The sequence below is a fragment of the Chamaea fasciata genome, unplaced genomic scaffold, assembly GCF_029207755.1.
Source record: "Chamaea fasciata isolate MVZ Bird 193981 ecotype frontalis unplaced genomic scaffold, bChaFas1.0.hap1 SCAF_2, whole genome shotgun sequence".
Lineage (NCBI taxonomy): Eukaryota > Metazoa > Chordata > Aves > Passeriformes > Sylviidae > Chamaea > Chamaea fasciata.
The window spans coordinates 89,889,560-89,908,285 of NW_027094087.1; the positions used below are offsets into that span (position 1 = coordinate 89,889,560).

Consider the following 18,726-nt stretch of genomic DNA (forward strand, 5'->3'; position numbering starts at 1 on the left):
ACACTTCTTACATAAGCAAAAGACTACAAAAGATTTTAATCCATTTCATAGACCTTCATTCACTTTGTGTCTCCCATCTGCATAAGAAATATGCATGCATAAATCACTTCCCTCTAGTCCCAAATGTCATTTTACCTCTCTAGTTGAGATATCATCTGGCTAAGAGATACTTTTTCATGCAGAAGCCTTGCGTAGAAGCTTGATTGTCCACGCCTTGTTGCCCTATGCCTAAAATGTTTATGTCTGGCTGGCATCACACTAGCCAAGTCTTACAGAGGACTGGGGTTATTCAGGGCTGCTAGCATGTGAAGTGGAGGAAAAACCAAAATAAAATTATGTAGGAAGGGAGAAGAATGAGAAATACACAGGGGGAAAGGGGAAAGAAGGAAAAGTGACTGTGGTTGAACTGTAGAGCATTGTAGAGGTTGCATGAGAGAACACGGTAAGATGATATACAAAGGCAGGTAGACATAAGACAAGGGAGAATGGTTTTAAACAAAAAGGGGGAAGATTTAGATATTAGGAAGAAATTCCTCACTGTGAGGGTGGTGAGACACTGGAACAGATTGCCCAGAGAAGTTGTGGATGTTGTGGATGTCCCATTAGTGGAAGTGCTCAAGGCCAGGTTGGATGAGGCTCTGAGCAGCCTGGTCCAGTGGAAGGTGTCCCTGCCCACAGCAGAGGAATTGGAACTAGATGGTCTTCATGGTCCCTTCCAACCCAAACCATTCTGTGATTCAATGATAGTGAGATGTGCAAAGGGTGAGCCAAGCAGAAGATTCAGTAAATCTAATGGGAAAAGTGCACTGCCAGACCAACAGTACATCTGAACAAGGATGTAACTGAGTGGTCAGTTTAGATCACAAAGCAAAAAGCTTATGGACATATTTAAAGAAAAAGAAACTGAAATAATACCAAGACTAATGAACAACTCTTGACATACTTCCTGTTGGTATCAGGACTTCAGTTGCAGAGGAACTGGATTTCTCAGCATACAAGCTCCTTGTGTGACTTCTTCAGGCCCTACCATGTACGAGTAAGGACAACCAACCAAGAATTTCTCAGAGGCCACAGAATGCACACAGGTACTTACTTCTCACAGTTGTACAGATCACAGCAATAGCATGTGTTACTCTTCACTTTCAGCTGGCACTTACTGTTTAAGGTATGACATGTCACCTGCCAAAAAAGCAGAAACTTACTTTTATGCTCAATATTGCAGCGTTGTGCGACTCATCCTACTGTACTGACCACAAAAAACCAGCTACTACAACACTGTCAAGTTATTTTACCTGTTGTGCAGAAAGATCCTGAGATTCCAAAATTCACAACTGGAAGCCAGAAGGACATCTCTGAGCTCACAGGAGTTTTAACCAGGATGACAGCCCCTGAGTCTGAGGCCATTTGCACTACGGAGCCCAGAGCTCCCAGCACCAGACTGCAGCCAGGGCTGCCAGAGTTGTCAAGCACTTTGCTGCACTGCCTGGTGCTATTCTGCTGAGACCCAGAGTGTGCAGTCATGAGACTGAGATCTCTACAGCTGTGACGAACTGACCATGGGTCTGGAGAGATACACTACAGCAAACACTGAAGTGGATGAGAGAACCAGTCTGTTACACTGGGGAAATGGCAAGGGACCCAATTTATCTGAACAGCTTCCATTAAATGGGAGCTCTCCCCTTTCAGTGAAACCCTTCTGAAGAAGGAAGTAAGCATGAACAACAGCAAGAGCAATCTTCAAACCCACAAACAGAATAATTCAGAAAAGATCCAAGCACTCCAGCAAATAAGTGCCATTTATTGCAGGCTCTCAAATACAAAGCTGAAAAGGTTTATTTATCTGAGGAGGAATTGCAGGGATGGACAGATGTTAGAACAATAAAGGCAGGCACATGTAAGCCACTCTCCATCCAGACACAAAATCATTTTGATGACTGCTTAAGTGTGGTAAGCATTAATCACTTCTATCTGGCACTACAGACCAACTGAAATACTTTATATGTAAGGCTTTTTTTCCCTGAGAGTTTTAGCTTATCGACTTTGAAATCCTGGAGAGCTGTCAGAAAATCCATTCTTTCTACAACTTTTATTTGATTGAAAAAAAATCTCTGTAACCACTGGGAACTATTTTGTTCACAAAATGCAATTAAAATTTTTATGATTGAATGGAAAATTCCTCAAAATGAAAAAGCAGAAGGAGCATGCTTAGGAATACATGTCTGCTTTTGACAAGTTTATCAGACAGCTCTGGCTTAGGCACGAATGTGTTATTCTATGGAAGAATGTCCACAAGAGATGCTAAACCAGATGTTTCTCACTTCCTAAGTCCTGGATCTGTGTATCCTTTCAGTATGAAAACTGTCACTGTTGATGAGTCTGTACTCCTTATGCGCTTGTTCCCAGCAAAAAGGAAAGCCTTGAACACACACACTCAGCAGCAGAGCAAGTTCATCTCACAACTGGTCTCCAACTTGCCACACTTCTCCTTAGCAGGATTTGATCGAGCAGTGGAAGATGGGTGACAAAACTAATGTTAGAAGGAGATTAACATGATTCCTTGAGATTGCTTTGCTGCTCAGGACAAGGCTGTACCTGTGGTTAGTGTCTCATACAAATCAGCTCTTCTATCCCAAAATGACAGGTTATAAAAGGACAGTCTCAGTCTAGGCTGCAATCTGGAAATGGAGCTCACAGTTTGATACAGACACAACCCACTTGTCACAAAGACATCTCACCCTGAGACAGGACCTTGTTTCAACACAATTGCTCTATTGTGTCTGAACTTACTGGAGTGTAACCTAAGGGTTTTGTTGGCCTGAAGTCACATTCAGTTGCAGCTGTCAGCCTGAGCTGCAGTTTACTGCAGAAGAGGAGCACGTACTGTCACTGACTGCATTGGCTTAATCAAGGCAGTTACGGAACCATCCCACCTACATCTTAAAGCAGGCAGGCTGAAAACCAATCCTGAATCGTGTGCTACCTCAGCCATTTTGTGGGATGCCCTTTTGCATTCAGTGAATCTTCTGAATTTGGTTTTGACCTCCTGTATGTGGTGAAAGTGGCCTAGGACACACAGAATTAAAACACCCTTTTCTGGTTACACATGCATGATTGGGATAGGAGGGCTTTTTCAGATGGAATGGGCTACTAAAAAGTGGTTTGTTCTGATGCATGGTTTGAGGACCACTTCTGATAGGAAATAAAAGTAGCTTTTCCCCCTCCAAGCTATAATAAGTCCAGTCTGCCCTTTTTAATGGAGAAGGCTAGAAGTACAAAACAGGGAGATCAGCATTATCTTAAACATTTTTTTAGCTGCTTCTACACTACAAGACACATATTCCTGGCCAAAGAAGTTACACTAGTTATCTATTTTTATTACCGCATTTTTAAAACATGCATAGAACAAGACACTCCTTTTTAGGAGAACAGTGAATAAACCAAAATAAACAAATCAGTGTGTGGTGTGAGCAAGGGTGGTGGAAACAGGCCATTTGTGGGCGTTCTGCATGTCAAGACCTATTATTTCATTTCAGTGACCAGACACACAGCTTTTTCTTGTTCTGTCCATTTGTGATTGATTATCTCCTCAGCACCAATCGAAGATACCTTCTCCTCTCATGGTAATTGCAAGAAAATAAAATTCTTTCTGTTTTCAGCAAAGAGAACTGAAACAGGCACACCAAATCAGCTGGAGACCATTTACAGGTGAGAGATGTCAATCAAAAGGAAACTTGCAGTCAGTAAGCAATCTACTTTCCAAGTGTTTGCCTCACATGCAGGGCATGTGTCCTACTCACTACCTGGCTACCTTTGGAAAAGCAAAAGCCAAATATAAATGTCATGGATCCTTAACTCTGAATTAGCATATGCTAACTCTAAATCAGTGAACAACCAGACAAGAATGTTATTAGAAACTACCTACACTTTTATAAGATATGCGGTTTGGTCTTCTTCCAGAATAGAGGAAGGAGTTCTGGGTGGCCCAAGTTTAGACATTCCCAGAATCAGTAGAGCTGTGGAAAACTGTCTGGCCAGAAGCCTGAGGCTGGGGTCACCTGCAAGGAGTTGTGGTCAGTGTGACGCCAACCACATGTTTATTACAGGAGTCAGAAGCTTTTCTCAGGCCATGTCTGTGTCTGAGTGTGCACACACACTTCAGGAGAGGAAGGAGTAAATCTTACAGGAAAGGGTGTTGTCACACTTCAGAAGTTTGTCTGGGTCACTCTTTACATGAGGAGATCACTGAAATATTTTTGCCATACATTTTCTGAGATCAACAACAGGATGCCCTAGCAGCAAACTTGGTAGTATACTTTGTTAAGCTTTCTAGAAATATTAGTGGTAACATTCGCCATACACTTTTTCTTAGTCATGGCAGGAATGGTGATGAAGAACAACTAGCTTCTTGAAAGTTTAGCTGTTTAGCTGGTCTCCATTTTGCTTTTCTATTCACTCCCACCAATTTGCCACAATAATAAAATAAGAAAAGAAACTAAATCTGGACTTCTCAGGAAGCTAGCCATTTAGATATGGGCACTTTTCTGACCATGTTACTTTCATTGAGACAATAAAAATGCTGCATTCAAACCACTGATGTTCTTGGTCTGTGCTGCATAAATACAGAGATTTGAAGTCTTCTGGATGATATGGATGGATTAGATATTTCCTACTCCACTTGGAGTCTACAAAAGCCTTCTTAGAGGAAGATGCCAATGTGACAAACATATCCCAGACAGTTACGCTACAACATAGATGGACTAGGAATCATTCCAGTCCCAGAGAAATGTACTGGATACAAGCACTGATGATGACTCAAAACCTCACTGACTGTAGTGATTTGCAATCATCAGAGGCTTGGACAAGCAGGGAGTCACTTGTGGGAGAAAAACAGTGGGGTGTCTTTCTATTCATGACCTATGTGCACAGACATGCTCTCAGATATCTCCCTCGCCCCTCCCCAGCACAGCAGAAATGAACACATGATGAGGCGAGTTTGTTTACCTCAGTCTGGTAGGCATCATATAGGAATCCTATTCCACTCGAATAAAACTGGCATCTTTTGTTATACAGAGGTCTGGGTTCCTGTAAAGAGAAAAACAGCCCAAAAAGTGATTGGTTTGGAGGAAGTGGAAAGCACCATGTCCCCATGTCCCCATGCAGATGTGCTTACAGCTCTGTGGAGCTGAAGCAACATAGTCACTTGGGTAAAGGGCTCACACCTCCTCTGTTGGCTTTCCTTCCAGAATGGCTCTCCTCAGGATTACATTTTCCATCCTCACTCCACTACTAAACTATGTATCATCTATTTTTCTCTAAAATACATCACCTCTGGAATTTAGCCACTTGATGTCATTTAACCACGCTTGACAGTACTTGATAGTACTGCTCTGAGAATGGTCCAGTCACTCTTTTTTCTGGTACAGTTTCTTACCTAAGAACCAAGATTTATTTTGCAGGTTGTTTTCAAGATAATTTCTTTTCAAGGGACTTTCTTTTTAAAGAATTTCAACAATGTCCATGATGAGAACAAAGTAAAATAGATAATAGTTTGAGTATTCCACTTATAACACACACTTCAAACCCCAGAAGTAAAACAAAGAATAATGAAGAAATTAGGCCATAAAGAGAAAGCAATTTACATTGTTTGGTTTTGCCTTATTTTCCATTTATGCTATTGCAAAAGATACATTCACTGCTCATATTTCATATTTTTCTTGTAACACTTCCCACAAACTGATATAAAGGAAGAACACAACGAAATACCCTTGGCCTGATGAAAAATGTGTGCTTCTGACCTTGGCAAACAGTGACTTTGAAGGCTGCAGGGTGCATACCTCAGTCAGTTTCAGGACAAGACCATATTTGTTTTGGGAGGATTTGACAACTTGAGTCCTCTGTGATCCAATATGATCCAATATCTATCCCAAAGCAGTGCTGGCATTAGTTATGTTTGAGAAAAATAAATTTTAAAAAAAACAAACCCAAACAAACAAAAAAAACAAACCTAAAACTTTTTCAACTTTTCAACTTTCTATCACTTATCTAGTCCTGATCTGTGCCTTCAAAAGCATGAAGAGCTGGAAGCATGTGTTGAACAGTTGGAAGGTAGGAGGGCTCTGCAAAGTGACCTGGAATGGTTGGATGGATATGCAGAGTCCAATAAGATGAAGTATACTAAGTCCAAGTGTTGAGTCCTGCACTTTGGCCACAATAACCCCCTGCAGCATTATAGGCTGGGGACAGTGCAGCTGGACAGTGCCCAGGAGGAAAGAGACCTGGGGGTACTGGTGACACACGACTGAACATGAGCCAGCAGTGTACCCTGGTGGCCAAGAAGGCCAGTGGCTCCTGGCCTGTATCAGGAATGGTGTGGCCAGCAGGAGCAGGGAGGTCATTATTCCCCTGCTCCGTGCACTGGTGAGGCCACACCTCGAGTGCTCTGTCCAGCTCTGGGCCCTCAGTTTAGGAAGGACATTGAGATGCTTGAGCATATCCAGAGGAGGCAACGAGGCTGCTGAAGGGCTTGGAACACAAACCCTGTGAGGAATGACTGAGGGAGCTGTGGTTGTTTAGTCTGGAGAAAAGGAGACTCAGAGGTGACCTTATCACTCTCTACAGCTTCCTGAAGGGTGGCTGTAGTCAGGTGGGGGTTGGTCTCTTTCTCCAGGCAGCAACTTGACAGAACAAGAGGACACAATCTCAAAGGGAAATGTAAGCTGGACAGCAGGAAAAAAAAAATTTAAGGAAAGAGTGATCAAGCACTGGAATGGTCTGCCCCAGGGAGGTGGTGGAGTCACCATCCGCACATGTGTTTAAAAGAAGACCGGACGTGGCACTCAGTGCTGTGGTTTATTTGAGGTGTTAGGGCATGGGTTGGACTCAACGATCTTGAAGGTCTCTTCCAACCCAGTGATTCTGTGATTCTGCGATTCTGTGAAAGAACTGAAGTGCTCATTGCTCCTCAGCATGTCAGTCAGACAAGATCCAATATAGAAGATGCAAACCCACTATCTGCCATCCCCTCTTTCCATGCCAATTTACAAGCAAAGGACTATTTAAGTTTTCAGCAGAAATCTTCGCTGATTAACTTTCACTGCATTTTCAAGCTTTAAGATCCATCCAGGAATAACCCTTATTTTGCAGAAAGATTTGCATTACTTCAGATCACAAGCAGAGTATTCTCTGCTTGTTGGATAATGAAGTGTGAACTGTATAAATCTGCTGATCCAAAATACATAATTAGTTAAAATGCAGAGCTAGGCAGGAATGCAGACAGATCAATGAATAAAGCTCCTCCATCAGCTTGTTTGCCTTTCTGATTACTCCAGCAAACTTAAGCAAGTTTAGACACCAACTCTCAAGGGTTAGAGAAAGGTTAGCTTCCTGCATCTAAAAATATTTATTTATACTACAGAAGTGTAAGAAAAAATGCTTCAGTAATTCTTTTTCTCAAGAGGAAGAGCAAATACCACATGAACAGCATGCCATTTCTTGAACTAGGTCAACATTCTTCCACAGTCCTGGGAAAGCATTAGCCTTTAGCCATGACTTCCAGGGACAGATCTGGTTGGGAGGTCTAAGAGGATTGCAGTTTCTCTGCCAGAACAAGGAGCTGACAAGGAGAGGAGTTCTGCTGGACTTCACAGTTACAAACAAGGAAAGATAGCTCAGGGATGTGAAGATCAGGGGCAGCCTTGCCCCTAATGATATGGTGGGGTTCAGAATCTGGAGAGGATGGAGCAGGATCCCAACTCTGGGCTTGAAGAAAGGAGACTTCAGCTTGTTCAGTGATATGTTCGAAAGAATCCTATGGAATACAGTCCTGGAAAGCAATGAGGTCCAGGAAAGCGGGTTAATATTCACGGTTCATCTTCTCCAAACTGAGAAACAGTTCATCCCCTCTAGCAGGAAATCAAGTAAAGGCAGCATGAGGCCTGTATGGATAAACAAGGAGCTTCAGATGTAACTCAGGCATGAAAAGGAAGTCTATGAGAAGTGCAATAAAGGGAAATCACCAGGAAGGAAAATAGAAAAATTATATGAGCATGCAGCATGGGGTTAGGAAAGCCAAAGCTCTCTTGGAATTCAGTCCAGCAAGGGTTGCAAAGGGCAGGAAGAAGGGCTTCTATTGGGTGTACTAGCAGCAAAACAGAAATCAGGAAAATAAGTGCACATCACTGGATAAGGCAGGTAACATAGTACAAAGACATGGAAAAGATTTGTGCGTTCTTTAGATATTCAGTGCCTTCTTTACCTTGGTCTACAGTGGAAACCAGTGAGAAAATCTGGCACAAGAAGGAATTACCCTTGCCAAAGGGGGATCAGTTTAGAGAACATTTGAACAGACGGGTGATACATCCTGTCTTCAAGGATGACAAGAAAGACAATGAAGGGAACTACACACTGATGGGAAGGGATGGAACAAGTAATCTTAGAAACAACTTCCAAACATCTCAAGGACATGAAGGTGATTTGAAGTCATCAGCATGGATTTACAAAGGGAGGGTCATGTCTGACCCACCTGTTGACCTTCTGGAAGGATGTGCCTGGCTTGGTAGATGAGTGCAAATTCTTGCTCACCTGCTTCTGGATCTTTATGTTCACTAATACCTCTGGCAGTCTCTCATTCTCACAGACAAGCTGATGAAATATGGGCTAAATAAACAGAGAGTGAGGTGGACTGAAAGCTGGCAGAACTGCTAAGGTTGTAGTGTTGAGACCAGCTGGAGGTGACTTAATAGTTGTCTATCCCAGGGGTCAATACTAGGGCAATATTGTGTAACACCTCAATTACTGAACTGGATGGTGGGTAGATTGCACCCTCTGCCAGCTAGCAAATGGTAAAAATTTGGGATGAGTGGCTGAAACACCACAGGACCATGTCATTGTTCAGAGAGATCTGGGCTGGAGAAATGGCCCACAGGAACCTCAACAAGTTCAGTACAGGAAAATGTCAAATCCTGCACCTAGGGAGGAATAATCCCATACATCAGAAAAGACTGGGACCTGACTGACTGGAAAGCAGCTTTACAGAGGGTCCTGGTGGGTAGCAAGTTAAACATGAGCTAGAAATATGTCCTTGTGGCAAGAAAAGCCAGCAGTATCCTTAACTGCATTACGAAGAGCACCACCAGCCGGCCCAGGAAGGTGATCCTTCCTCTTAACAGTGGTGAGACACATCTGGAATACTGGCTAAAGTGCTTGGCTCCCCAGTGTGAGAGAGGCCACGGATATGGTCTGTGAATTAACAGACTGGAATATCTGTCATAAGAGAAGCAGAGCTCAGACTGTTCAGCCTAGACGAGAGAAGGTTCCCATGCACCTTATCAATACAGATCAATACTTGATGGGAAGTGAAAAAGATGGAGCCACATTTCTCTTAGTAGTGTCCAGAAAAAACAACAAGATGCAGTGGGCGCAAACTGAAATATGGGAAATTCCATTTAAACATATTAAGAAATCTTTTTTATTCTACAGGTGACAAAACACTGGAACAGGTTTCCCAGAGTGATTGTGGAGTCTCCATCCTTAGAGATACTCAAACTGGACAGAGTTCTGATCCACCTGTGCTAGCTGACACTGCTCTAAGCACAGGTGGTTGGATTAGAAATCTCCAGAGGTTCTGCCCAGTCTCAGCAACTCTGATTCTGTGAAGAGGGTCAGAGTCTATGTCAGGCTATGAGTAGACTAAGAAATTCACTCAAAGTATCACAGGTTATGAGTTTAGCAGATATGCCTTAGCACCTGGAGACAGATGCTCCCTGGCCTTACCTTCGGGGAATTCATATCTTACTACAGGTGGCCAATGAGTGACACCACCATATCACACTATAAGGCTGAGTCTGACCCTGAAAGCTAAGACACTCCCCTCAGACACCACTATATCTTCTTAAAGGCAGTGAGAGAGCTGTCTAATCTGCCTCCATCAGGTACATGAAGACCCTCACTTTTGGCCCTGATCTCTTGGCTTACGTAGCTTTTCTATCTCTTACACGTTCTTCCTCTTAAAAAATGGTCGTTTTATTGGTTTGATCTTTGATGGAGAAGACAAGCACACTTTCCATCCAAGTGTGCTTGTGACTGGAAGCAGCAGTTCTCTGAGGAAGGAGGTGATTGATTAATCCATACCAGCTATTATGGCTTGATATTGCTGTGCAGCAAAAAGGTCAGAGCTGTGACTTGGAAGCGACTACAGTGAATACAGTTATTTCATGTGCATGCACAGTCATGGCAAATGAGTACCTTCCTTCATGCACCTAATTTTGAACAGCAAGCCTGCTGCACTACTACAGCCAACCTCCTGCATTCAGTCCGTTTTCCAAATGCATCCCTATGTGCAATCAAATAAATGAGTGATGATCAAGTGTACAAAAATAACAAAGATTAGATAACATTGACCTTGACCAGACACCTACAAAATTTAACACCTAAAGCACACAGATTTTAAGTAAAGGTACACTGGGGATGCCAAAACCTCGCACTGGTAAAAGCTTCCATTTTCATGCCACAGAGGTGCTATGGTCTGTCTGTCTACTAAGGTGTTTATAGGAATAAGGCACCACATAGATATTAAAAAGTGTTGAAAAGTTATCCAACAGTATGTCACACCCCATAAGCACACGCTGGACTTTGTAGCAGTGTCTAATACCAAAGGTAAATGAGACATACTTTAAAGCTATAAAAGCATTCCTGACAGACTGGTCTTAAAATACTTCACACTGCTCACAACAGATTGAGTATGAATATAGTGGATACCTATCAGCCCTTGATTCTCCTTGATTCTACTGCTTATAGCAATAATGGTTGAAACAAAGCTACTTTTAAGTACTATATATGTGTGTGTGTATGTATATATATACATTTCATCTATTAAGAGTAATTCTAAAGTATATAGCAGCAACATTCTTTTAAACTAATTTAATATCATTTGATACCAAGAACTTCCTCAAACACTATTGTTGAAACAGAGCTATGCAATATGTCCCACTCATGTGTAATATTAATATATGATAAATAATGCATTCCCTTTCTCTGCTTCGAGTAAGTCCCTTTAAGTGGAAATGGGCAGGTGGGAAGGTTCTATTAGTTAAAGCTCTGCTGATGCATGCAGAGGACAAAATATGCAGGCTGGTAAAAAGAGGAAGACTTCTCTATAAAAATGTAGTTGCATTCTTGGGTTTATTTACTGATACAAAGGAAAAAAGGACATGTTTTATTCAATCCTTCTGAGCACTGGAAAAGATGATTCCTTAACTAACTACCTTTGAGTGAGTTTGTGTACACTGAGCAGGTACAGTCAGAATGACATCAAGCTAAGTTTAGAAAATTTTCAGATGTGTCAAAAAAAACTACCCCAAAACCCACAACACCCAGAAATTCCCTTTAATTTCAGACAAATCAGAACTGCTCAGCCTTGAACCCTACAAGGCAAACTATAGCTTTCCCTCTTCCTGAATTTTTTATTTCAATAGTTTTCTAGTATGTGTATTAAAGCCTGAAAGTGAGGGACAAGAGGGAAGGCTTTATGCCAAGGAAGAGAAAATTTGGTCCAAATACAGAGGGTTTTGTTTTGGCTGATTGCTTTATTTTAAGAGCATACAACAGAAACCTCACATTCACATTTGATGGTGAGAGCACTGCAGTATGTTTTTTGTGTAAGAGAAGTATTCTTTTAACAGTATCTTTGGTGAATTTGATAAAATGCCTGAGGGGAAGTTGAAGGGCTCTTAGCTGAGGTATGGAAAGAAATTTTTTCCATGCCAGTTTTTGTTTCCTTAGGGAACAGCTATATTTTGCATAACATAGGGAAAAATCCATCTCCCTTACGTGTAAGTTCACTTTCAGAAAACAGAGATACAGCTTAAACTGTATCGACTGAAATGTATGCCATAGTTCACAAAACAGAGCTAATAATTTATTGAAATAATTATACAGTGAGGGCTATTTTTTCCAATTACAGTATTTATTTAGTCTTAGCTTCCATAGCTGCATCGAGAGAGGTGCAGATTAATCAGTGCCAGGGAATGTTCCCAGACCTGAAACTCGAGCATCAAGCCCATTAAACTGTTAGAACTGTGCTGGTGATGGCTTTGGCCTGGACAAACTATCACTCTTCCAAAATAATTTCTGGGCATGGTTTGTAAATTAGTATGGTCCAAGAATCATTCCCAGTAAGTAATTTGGACATTGCCATTTACATTCCAAGAGACTTTGAGAGTGAGGACGTGGGCTTCACCATGCCAGTTGGCCTGGGGAGCAAGGAACCATCCTGGTCACATGTAAAAGATGAATATAGATAAAACTGAGCAGTCCAAAACCAGAATAATGTCTTCAGCGTCTCATTAGCGTCAAGTTTTAATTTTCTGTTTTCGGTTGTTTTCATCTACTAGCAAAGCTAGCAATGAATAGAGAGGGATAGCTGCCAAGATTTTTCAAGTTTAATCCTAAAAACAAACTGAAACATCACCCTTCGGTGCCAGCTCAGCCTTGTGCCAACAGCTGGGTGTTCTGGAGATTATAATTCCCTTCAAGATCACACTCTCTGATAACTTTCTGAAAACAGGCATTCAAAAATGAACAAATAGAAGTTATTAGCAATTCTCTTTTATGCACCTCTGGAGGGCTAGATGGAGCATAGGTATTTGTGTCTGCCCCACACTGGCTGAGAGCACATGGCACATGGGAGCATACAAACCTTAGAGCTTTCAGATCAAACATAAAAGAAGCTCCTAAAAGAAGGGACCAACATATTAGGAGCCTGGGAAAGCAGGCAGACTGGATCACTGACTGAGGGCCCAAGCTAAAGTTGGTTGGATCCTAACCTGTACAAACAATGAGAGGAAATGCTACAGGTCTTTTGTAATTCCTGTCTCTCTCTGACCAAGGGCTGTTTCTCCATCTTTTTCAACAGCATTCCCAAAGAGATGGGCTCCTCCTGAGGAAGACTGCTAGAAAATTCTAGGGATTCACAGGAGTAATTAATGCAAAAATCTTTGTGCTTTCAATCATAAACAAATGAAGTATGTCCATTAAAAAAACCTTTTAAAACCATTTTCACATTGGCTCTGGCCAGTTTGATATTAGGAACTTCTGAGTCCAAGGCCAGTAACATCAATACTGCAGTGAGGGGGCGTCAGCTTTGAAGAACAAAACATTTTCTACCTCAGTTTGCTCCCAAGCCTTGCGACTCCCACATAGAGCACATGACCATACCCCTCCAGAATCAGAAACAAGGGTGGATTTTTTTTAAAAGCATGTTGGGCTTTTACTCACTGGCAGATCCACCTGCAATTCAGTTTTCAGTCTGTAATTTCTAAAGCAGAAATGGCTTTCAGAAAACAATTTAATTTGCAAAAATTCACTGTTACATGGAAAAAGAAGAAACAATACCTCCTGAAGTCACCATGTCTATATTTCCAATTCCTGAACCCACATCAACTACCAGAAAACTAATTTAAATAATAATTTTGAAACTGCTATTTTCCTATAGACCTGTATCCTTTCTTGTGTTGTTAAAGAATCTTTAACTTCCTGGTAGTCCAACAGAATGCCTTACCTATAATTAATGAGATATCAATTTTTTGAACACATACAGTTACATAACAGTTTGTTTTGTAAACTATTTGTTTACATATAGTTATTAACATAGTATTCCTCATATGCCTCATTAAAATTTATTCCTGTAACTCATACCATTATTTTCAAGTCTCTCTATTTCAGACAGCAGCTGGACATAGAGGAAGAGAGGGGTCACTGCTCACTGTGTGCCAGGAGCCTCTGGACAGGACAGATCATGTTCTCCCAGAGGAAGTGTTGCCTCCTTGGACAGGCCAGTGTCCTGGGCTGCCCACCACCACCATGGGGCTCAGTGGGATTCTCTTCTCCCTTCAATACCTGGGACAGCTCTTATGGGAGTGCCAGGCATCAATTCCTGCCCTTTGCCAGGATGTGCTCTTTCAGTGAGCGCCAGGGATTCTAAAGAAATCGCCACTGCATCTCCACCTCTCTTATTCATGAAGAAATTCAACCCGCGTAGTAAATTAGCTGTAAGCATTTGGCTGGCAGCTATCTAGAACGCTGTGGTTGCTACAAAACCTCAGGTTTAAAAACCACTGTGACCCTAAAAGGAAGTCCAGGTGCTAGAAAATAAAGTCATGGACATTATGGAGAGATGACTGAAAGATAGAAATTGAAAAACAAAAACAAACAAACTGCTTTTTTTTCTTTTTTTTTTTAATTTAAATTAAGGAAGTTGGGAAAGTACAGTTATGGTCAGAAAATTAAATATACTACTGGATTTGGCAGTGTTAAGTTTACATTGAACTTGATCATCTTAAAGGTCTTTTCCAACCTAAATAATTCTACCATTCTATGATAATCCCTTTCAATTTCACCTTTTGACCGTGCACCAAGACAGTCTTTTCTAGCATTATTAACAACTTTTACCTCATAGCCACTAAGGTCATAATCAGCTTTTGAATCCAAATGTGCCAGTTCAGTTTCACTTCATCAAGTGGGCCTCCAGGCCTTTCCATTTCTGCATTTCAGCTGTTTTCCTCCTCTGTGACACTGGTGATGGTTTCCTACTTTTTCTGATGTTTTGCCCTCTTGATAGCATCACCTTGACTATTGTCATGGAAAGTCCTAGGCTGTCAGGGTGTGCAGGTGGGATTTGGAAGGATGAGTGCTAAAAAAGAAATGAGCCATTTCTGGACTCACAGTCCTGTGTGAGTGCAGCAGCCCAGCCCCAAGGTCATGCTGCTGCCAGGGCTGCAACGGACCGCACCGTCAGGAATAGAATGTTTTCAATATTTTTGCTATTTTTTTTTTCAAAATTTATCCAACAATTAGGAAAGTATATTAAGAAACTTTAAGCCCTAGAACTGGGTTTTCAAGTGTTCTTTTTACCTAAGCTGCAGACATGGCTAGTGTGTGTTAATTCAGTTTCTACACGTTTTGCCCATGCCGTAGGAGTCGAGGGTTCCCAAACGTACACTTGATCAAACCCTCCAAAGCAATGCAGAGTGAGACAGAGACATGCTTCGGTTCATGCCATACTGCTACTGTAACTACAGCACATTAGTGATCCCCTGGTGCAAATAATACATTCCCAGTGTTGTTTAAGCATTTCAGAGGCAGCCGCCACGGTATCTGGTTACGTTCTTTAGGTGAGGTCATGCCATGAGAGCAACCGCACTGCAGTGAAGACAGCACTTACCCTTTCTTGAGCTTCTACATTTGCCCTGCATGAGTTTAAGAGCTAATCTTCTTCCAGAAATGCTGCACTCCAGCCTAGAGACCCTGCCTATTTTGTCTGCTATGCTGAAACAACCCAGCTTTAGTGCTGAAAATAGGAAAAGCAGCTGGTGGGGCTTAAAACTTTACTCTCAGAAACCAGATTTACTTCACATTGTGCTTCCCAGGGGCTCTTTTTAGGATTTCTATTTCATCAGAAAGATGGATCCTACAGAAGCCTCTTCTCTTCATACTTGGTAGGAGTACATATTCATTTCAGGTCTTTCAAACCATTAAATATTCAGAATATCTGTACACTGTCATGGCTGAAAAACACACATATATGGTTCTGTCTCACTTTTTATTTCCTCACTGATTTTTATTTTACGTAAATACTTTGCCGTGATAGCCTTAATTATACTCTTCTATATTTTGGTGAGGTTTGTGCTCTACTTTGAGCGTAGTACTGCTACAGTCAAATGAAAAGCCTCCAGATGTTGGAGCTGCCCCACTGTTGGACAATGGGCACAGACAGAATTCTTCTTGATGCGGACTGACAGGTCTGTTCTCAGATGGATACAGATCTGTTAGGAGAGGTTAAGACCTCTTCAAACAGGTGATTTTCTCTCAATGACTTTTGGCCCCGCAAAAGGCCCATCAGCCTTCACAAGTGGATGGACTGCAGCGGAGCAGGCAAAAGAAAAGAGAGCTGACTTCCCTGCACATTCCCAGGGAGGTTCAGTGGCTGCAGTGCCTTGAGCTGAAGCAGGCCCAGGCTAGTGGAAGGAAGGAAAGGTGTGTGTGCAGAGCTGCTGAGTGACACGGTGCCTGTGGGCTCGGGGGCTGCTGCTCTGCCTGCTCTGGGGATAAAGCCACGCAAGGCTCCAGTGAGGAAGCCTACTGCCTTAATACAGCAAATCCAAGCCTGGCTCAGGAATGCTTTTCTTTACTCAAGTCTTGCTAGCCAATGTCTCTCAGGATGAGGCTATAGACCTTCCCATAATACCTGCAATAGCTATGTTGTGTAGTTAAAAACTTAGATTTACCACTGGCTTTTACACAAGTTTCTAGTGATGCAATTAGCTGATACTATTCAAGGCTGTAATTTTAGTTATTGCTTGATGTAGTTAGGTATTTAATTGCTTATTATAGTTGATTACTTGCATTGATTACATTACTTTGATTATAGGGTTTGTTATATGAACTGATTGCTCTGTCTTGATTGTAATGATGTTGTGCCGTGTGAGTAATTAATGTTTCCACAAGAATGCAAGGACTATTTATTCCATTTCTGGTAATGTAACTCAAATACATGAAAAAACTGCTCCATCTCCTTCCTATTGCCTTAATGCTGTCAGAATATGTAAGAAATCACAGAACCACAGAATATTCTGAATTGGAAGGGACCCACAAGGATCATCAAGTCCAACTCTTAAGTAAATGGAGTAATCTCACACAGGGATCAAACCAGCAACCTCGGCATTATGAGCATCATGCTTTAACCAACTGCACTAATCTCATATAAATCTCTGAGTGTATTATTGGAAGAAATGTCATTTTGGAAGACACTAGTCTTTAGACATCTGAAATACTGAATATCCTGCTGACTGAAATGTACAGGGGTTTAATTTATAATGCTCTTTTGCATTTATTTTATAGCAAAGGGAAGGAAAAGAGGCTGCACTAAACACACCCAACTGAGCAATATATTGACTATCTACATCTATAAATAAAATGCTGGAGGTTTAATTAACATTGCAATGTTGATTCTCATTTTCAGGGCATGGCACAACATATCCCTATTATAATTTAATTAATGTAATAACAACTTCATGCACAACATTTTTATGTTAGGTATTGAGCAGAAAACAGTCAGAAAGCAGGTATTTATGCCCAACAACTTGCCATCAAAGCTCTCTATCACTCCTGTAACAGGGAGACCCCCACTGACACACGTCAGCCAGGATGACAGGGCTCATCCAAATGGGAGGAACTGCAGGACTGAGACCCAAAATGTGAGAGAAGAAAAAGTCTACGAGAGAAACCTCAAGAGGAATGAAAAAACATGAGTCTTAAAAGTAAAACGGTCTAAACAATTAGTAAAATGGTTCATGAATGCCCAGACTGCTCAGGTACAATTAGCTTTTCCCTATCTCCACTGGCTTGTCATTTTGAAGCTCACAGGCATTTCAGAAGATCAGAAATGTTGAAATACATGGTGCTCAGTGCTCCAGAGGCAAAAAGGTTACAGGATATACTGATGGCTGGGAATGTGGAGAGAACTGCACTGAGCCATACAAGAAAATTCTAGGCAGATTTGGTAAAAAAAAATTTCTTAAGTACATTACCTTCTTGGAATTTATCATAAAAGACTAAATAAATACATTACAAGTATGAAGTTCCATAATCTAGCAGCAGTGATGCAACACATTTCAATAAACTCTTAACAGAGCCATAAATAATCATCAATCAAAACTCTGTTGAATGCCTGGGAACATACTTTCCATAGGCATTATATTCAACTGAATAATCACCCCCTCACAGAGAGAGAAATTCCTGCTCCATTATATGATTATTCATACTAATCATGATTTCTTCTTAAAGGTGAAGCAAATAAAACCATTTGCTAGGACAAATTGCATCATAGTGAAACACCCTTAATTTTTACTCTAGTAGAATTTAACGACTTCAGATCCATGTGAATAAACAACATCTTTTTTATTTTTTTTTAATTTGACTAGTCTCTGCATTGGGCAACTGAAAACAATGTTTTTCCTTTGCAAAATGATGAAAAAAATTATGAAGTATTTTTGTTACAATCTGAAGTCTGCAGGTGGTTATTTTCTCCCCCTCTATATGTCTGTGTAGAAGCTCTGAATTTTTTTCATAGTAAAGAAACATCTGTTGTTAGTCTAGAAACATTTCTGAGAATAGGAAACAATAAAGGAAATTATCTTCTGCTGGCAGCACATCAGAGTGAAGTAGATTATGCTTTTCAGAACAGACTGCAAGCCCTTTGCCCCCGTCACCCATCTTTCTGAGGATTAAAGCGTAGTTAACTTGCTTTGTACACTTTGCATAAATTCCATCATGGCTCATGCTTTGCCAAGTAACGAAGTAAAGATGGAAGTAGACAATAAATCTCCCCTGACCCAAGCTGCTATTCTACATTGCTGAACAATTTATGCTGTCTCTGCCACTCACCTGATTTTTGGATGTATAGAAGCCACACAGATGCAGAAACCAATAATCTATGTACAAATGCGGAAGACTATAGTCTGTAGGAACTAAAATACCAGTGTAATTTTAAACTTGGATCAAATCCTTCTCACTTTCTCACATCTCATATTATTTCTTGCATTAATAACATGATTATTAATATCAGTAAAATGTGTTGAATTTCCTATCCTATTTCTTTATTTCTGGAGCTGATTTACAATATGTTCAAAGGAATTCATGCCTATCTAAGTACACTAGAAGCAAAGCTAAAAG

General features: G+C 41.1%; 1 protein-coding gene across 4 annotated transcripts in view; it reads right to left on the reverse strand.

The window, feature by feature from the left end:
• Positions 1-18,726, reverse strand: part of TMEM255B (transmembrane protein 255B) — a 65,759-nt gene that overhangs the window by 11,652 nt on the left and 35,381 nt on the right. For all 4 annotated transcript variants that reach the window (XM_066176720.1, XM_066176718.1, XM_066176719.1 and 1 more), the window contains 2 exons: positions 5,002-5,082; positions 1,094-1,179 (listed from right to left, as the gene is read on the reverse strand). In XM_066176720.1, the coding sequence (XP_066032817.1) occupies positions 1,094-1,179; positions 5,002-5,082 (167 nt within the window). The remainder of the gene's footprint in view (positions 1-1,093; positions 1,180-5,001; positions 5,083-18,726) is intronic.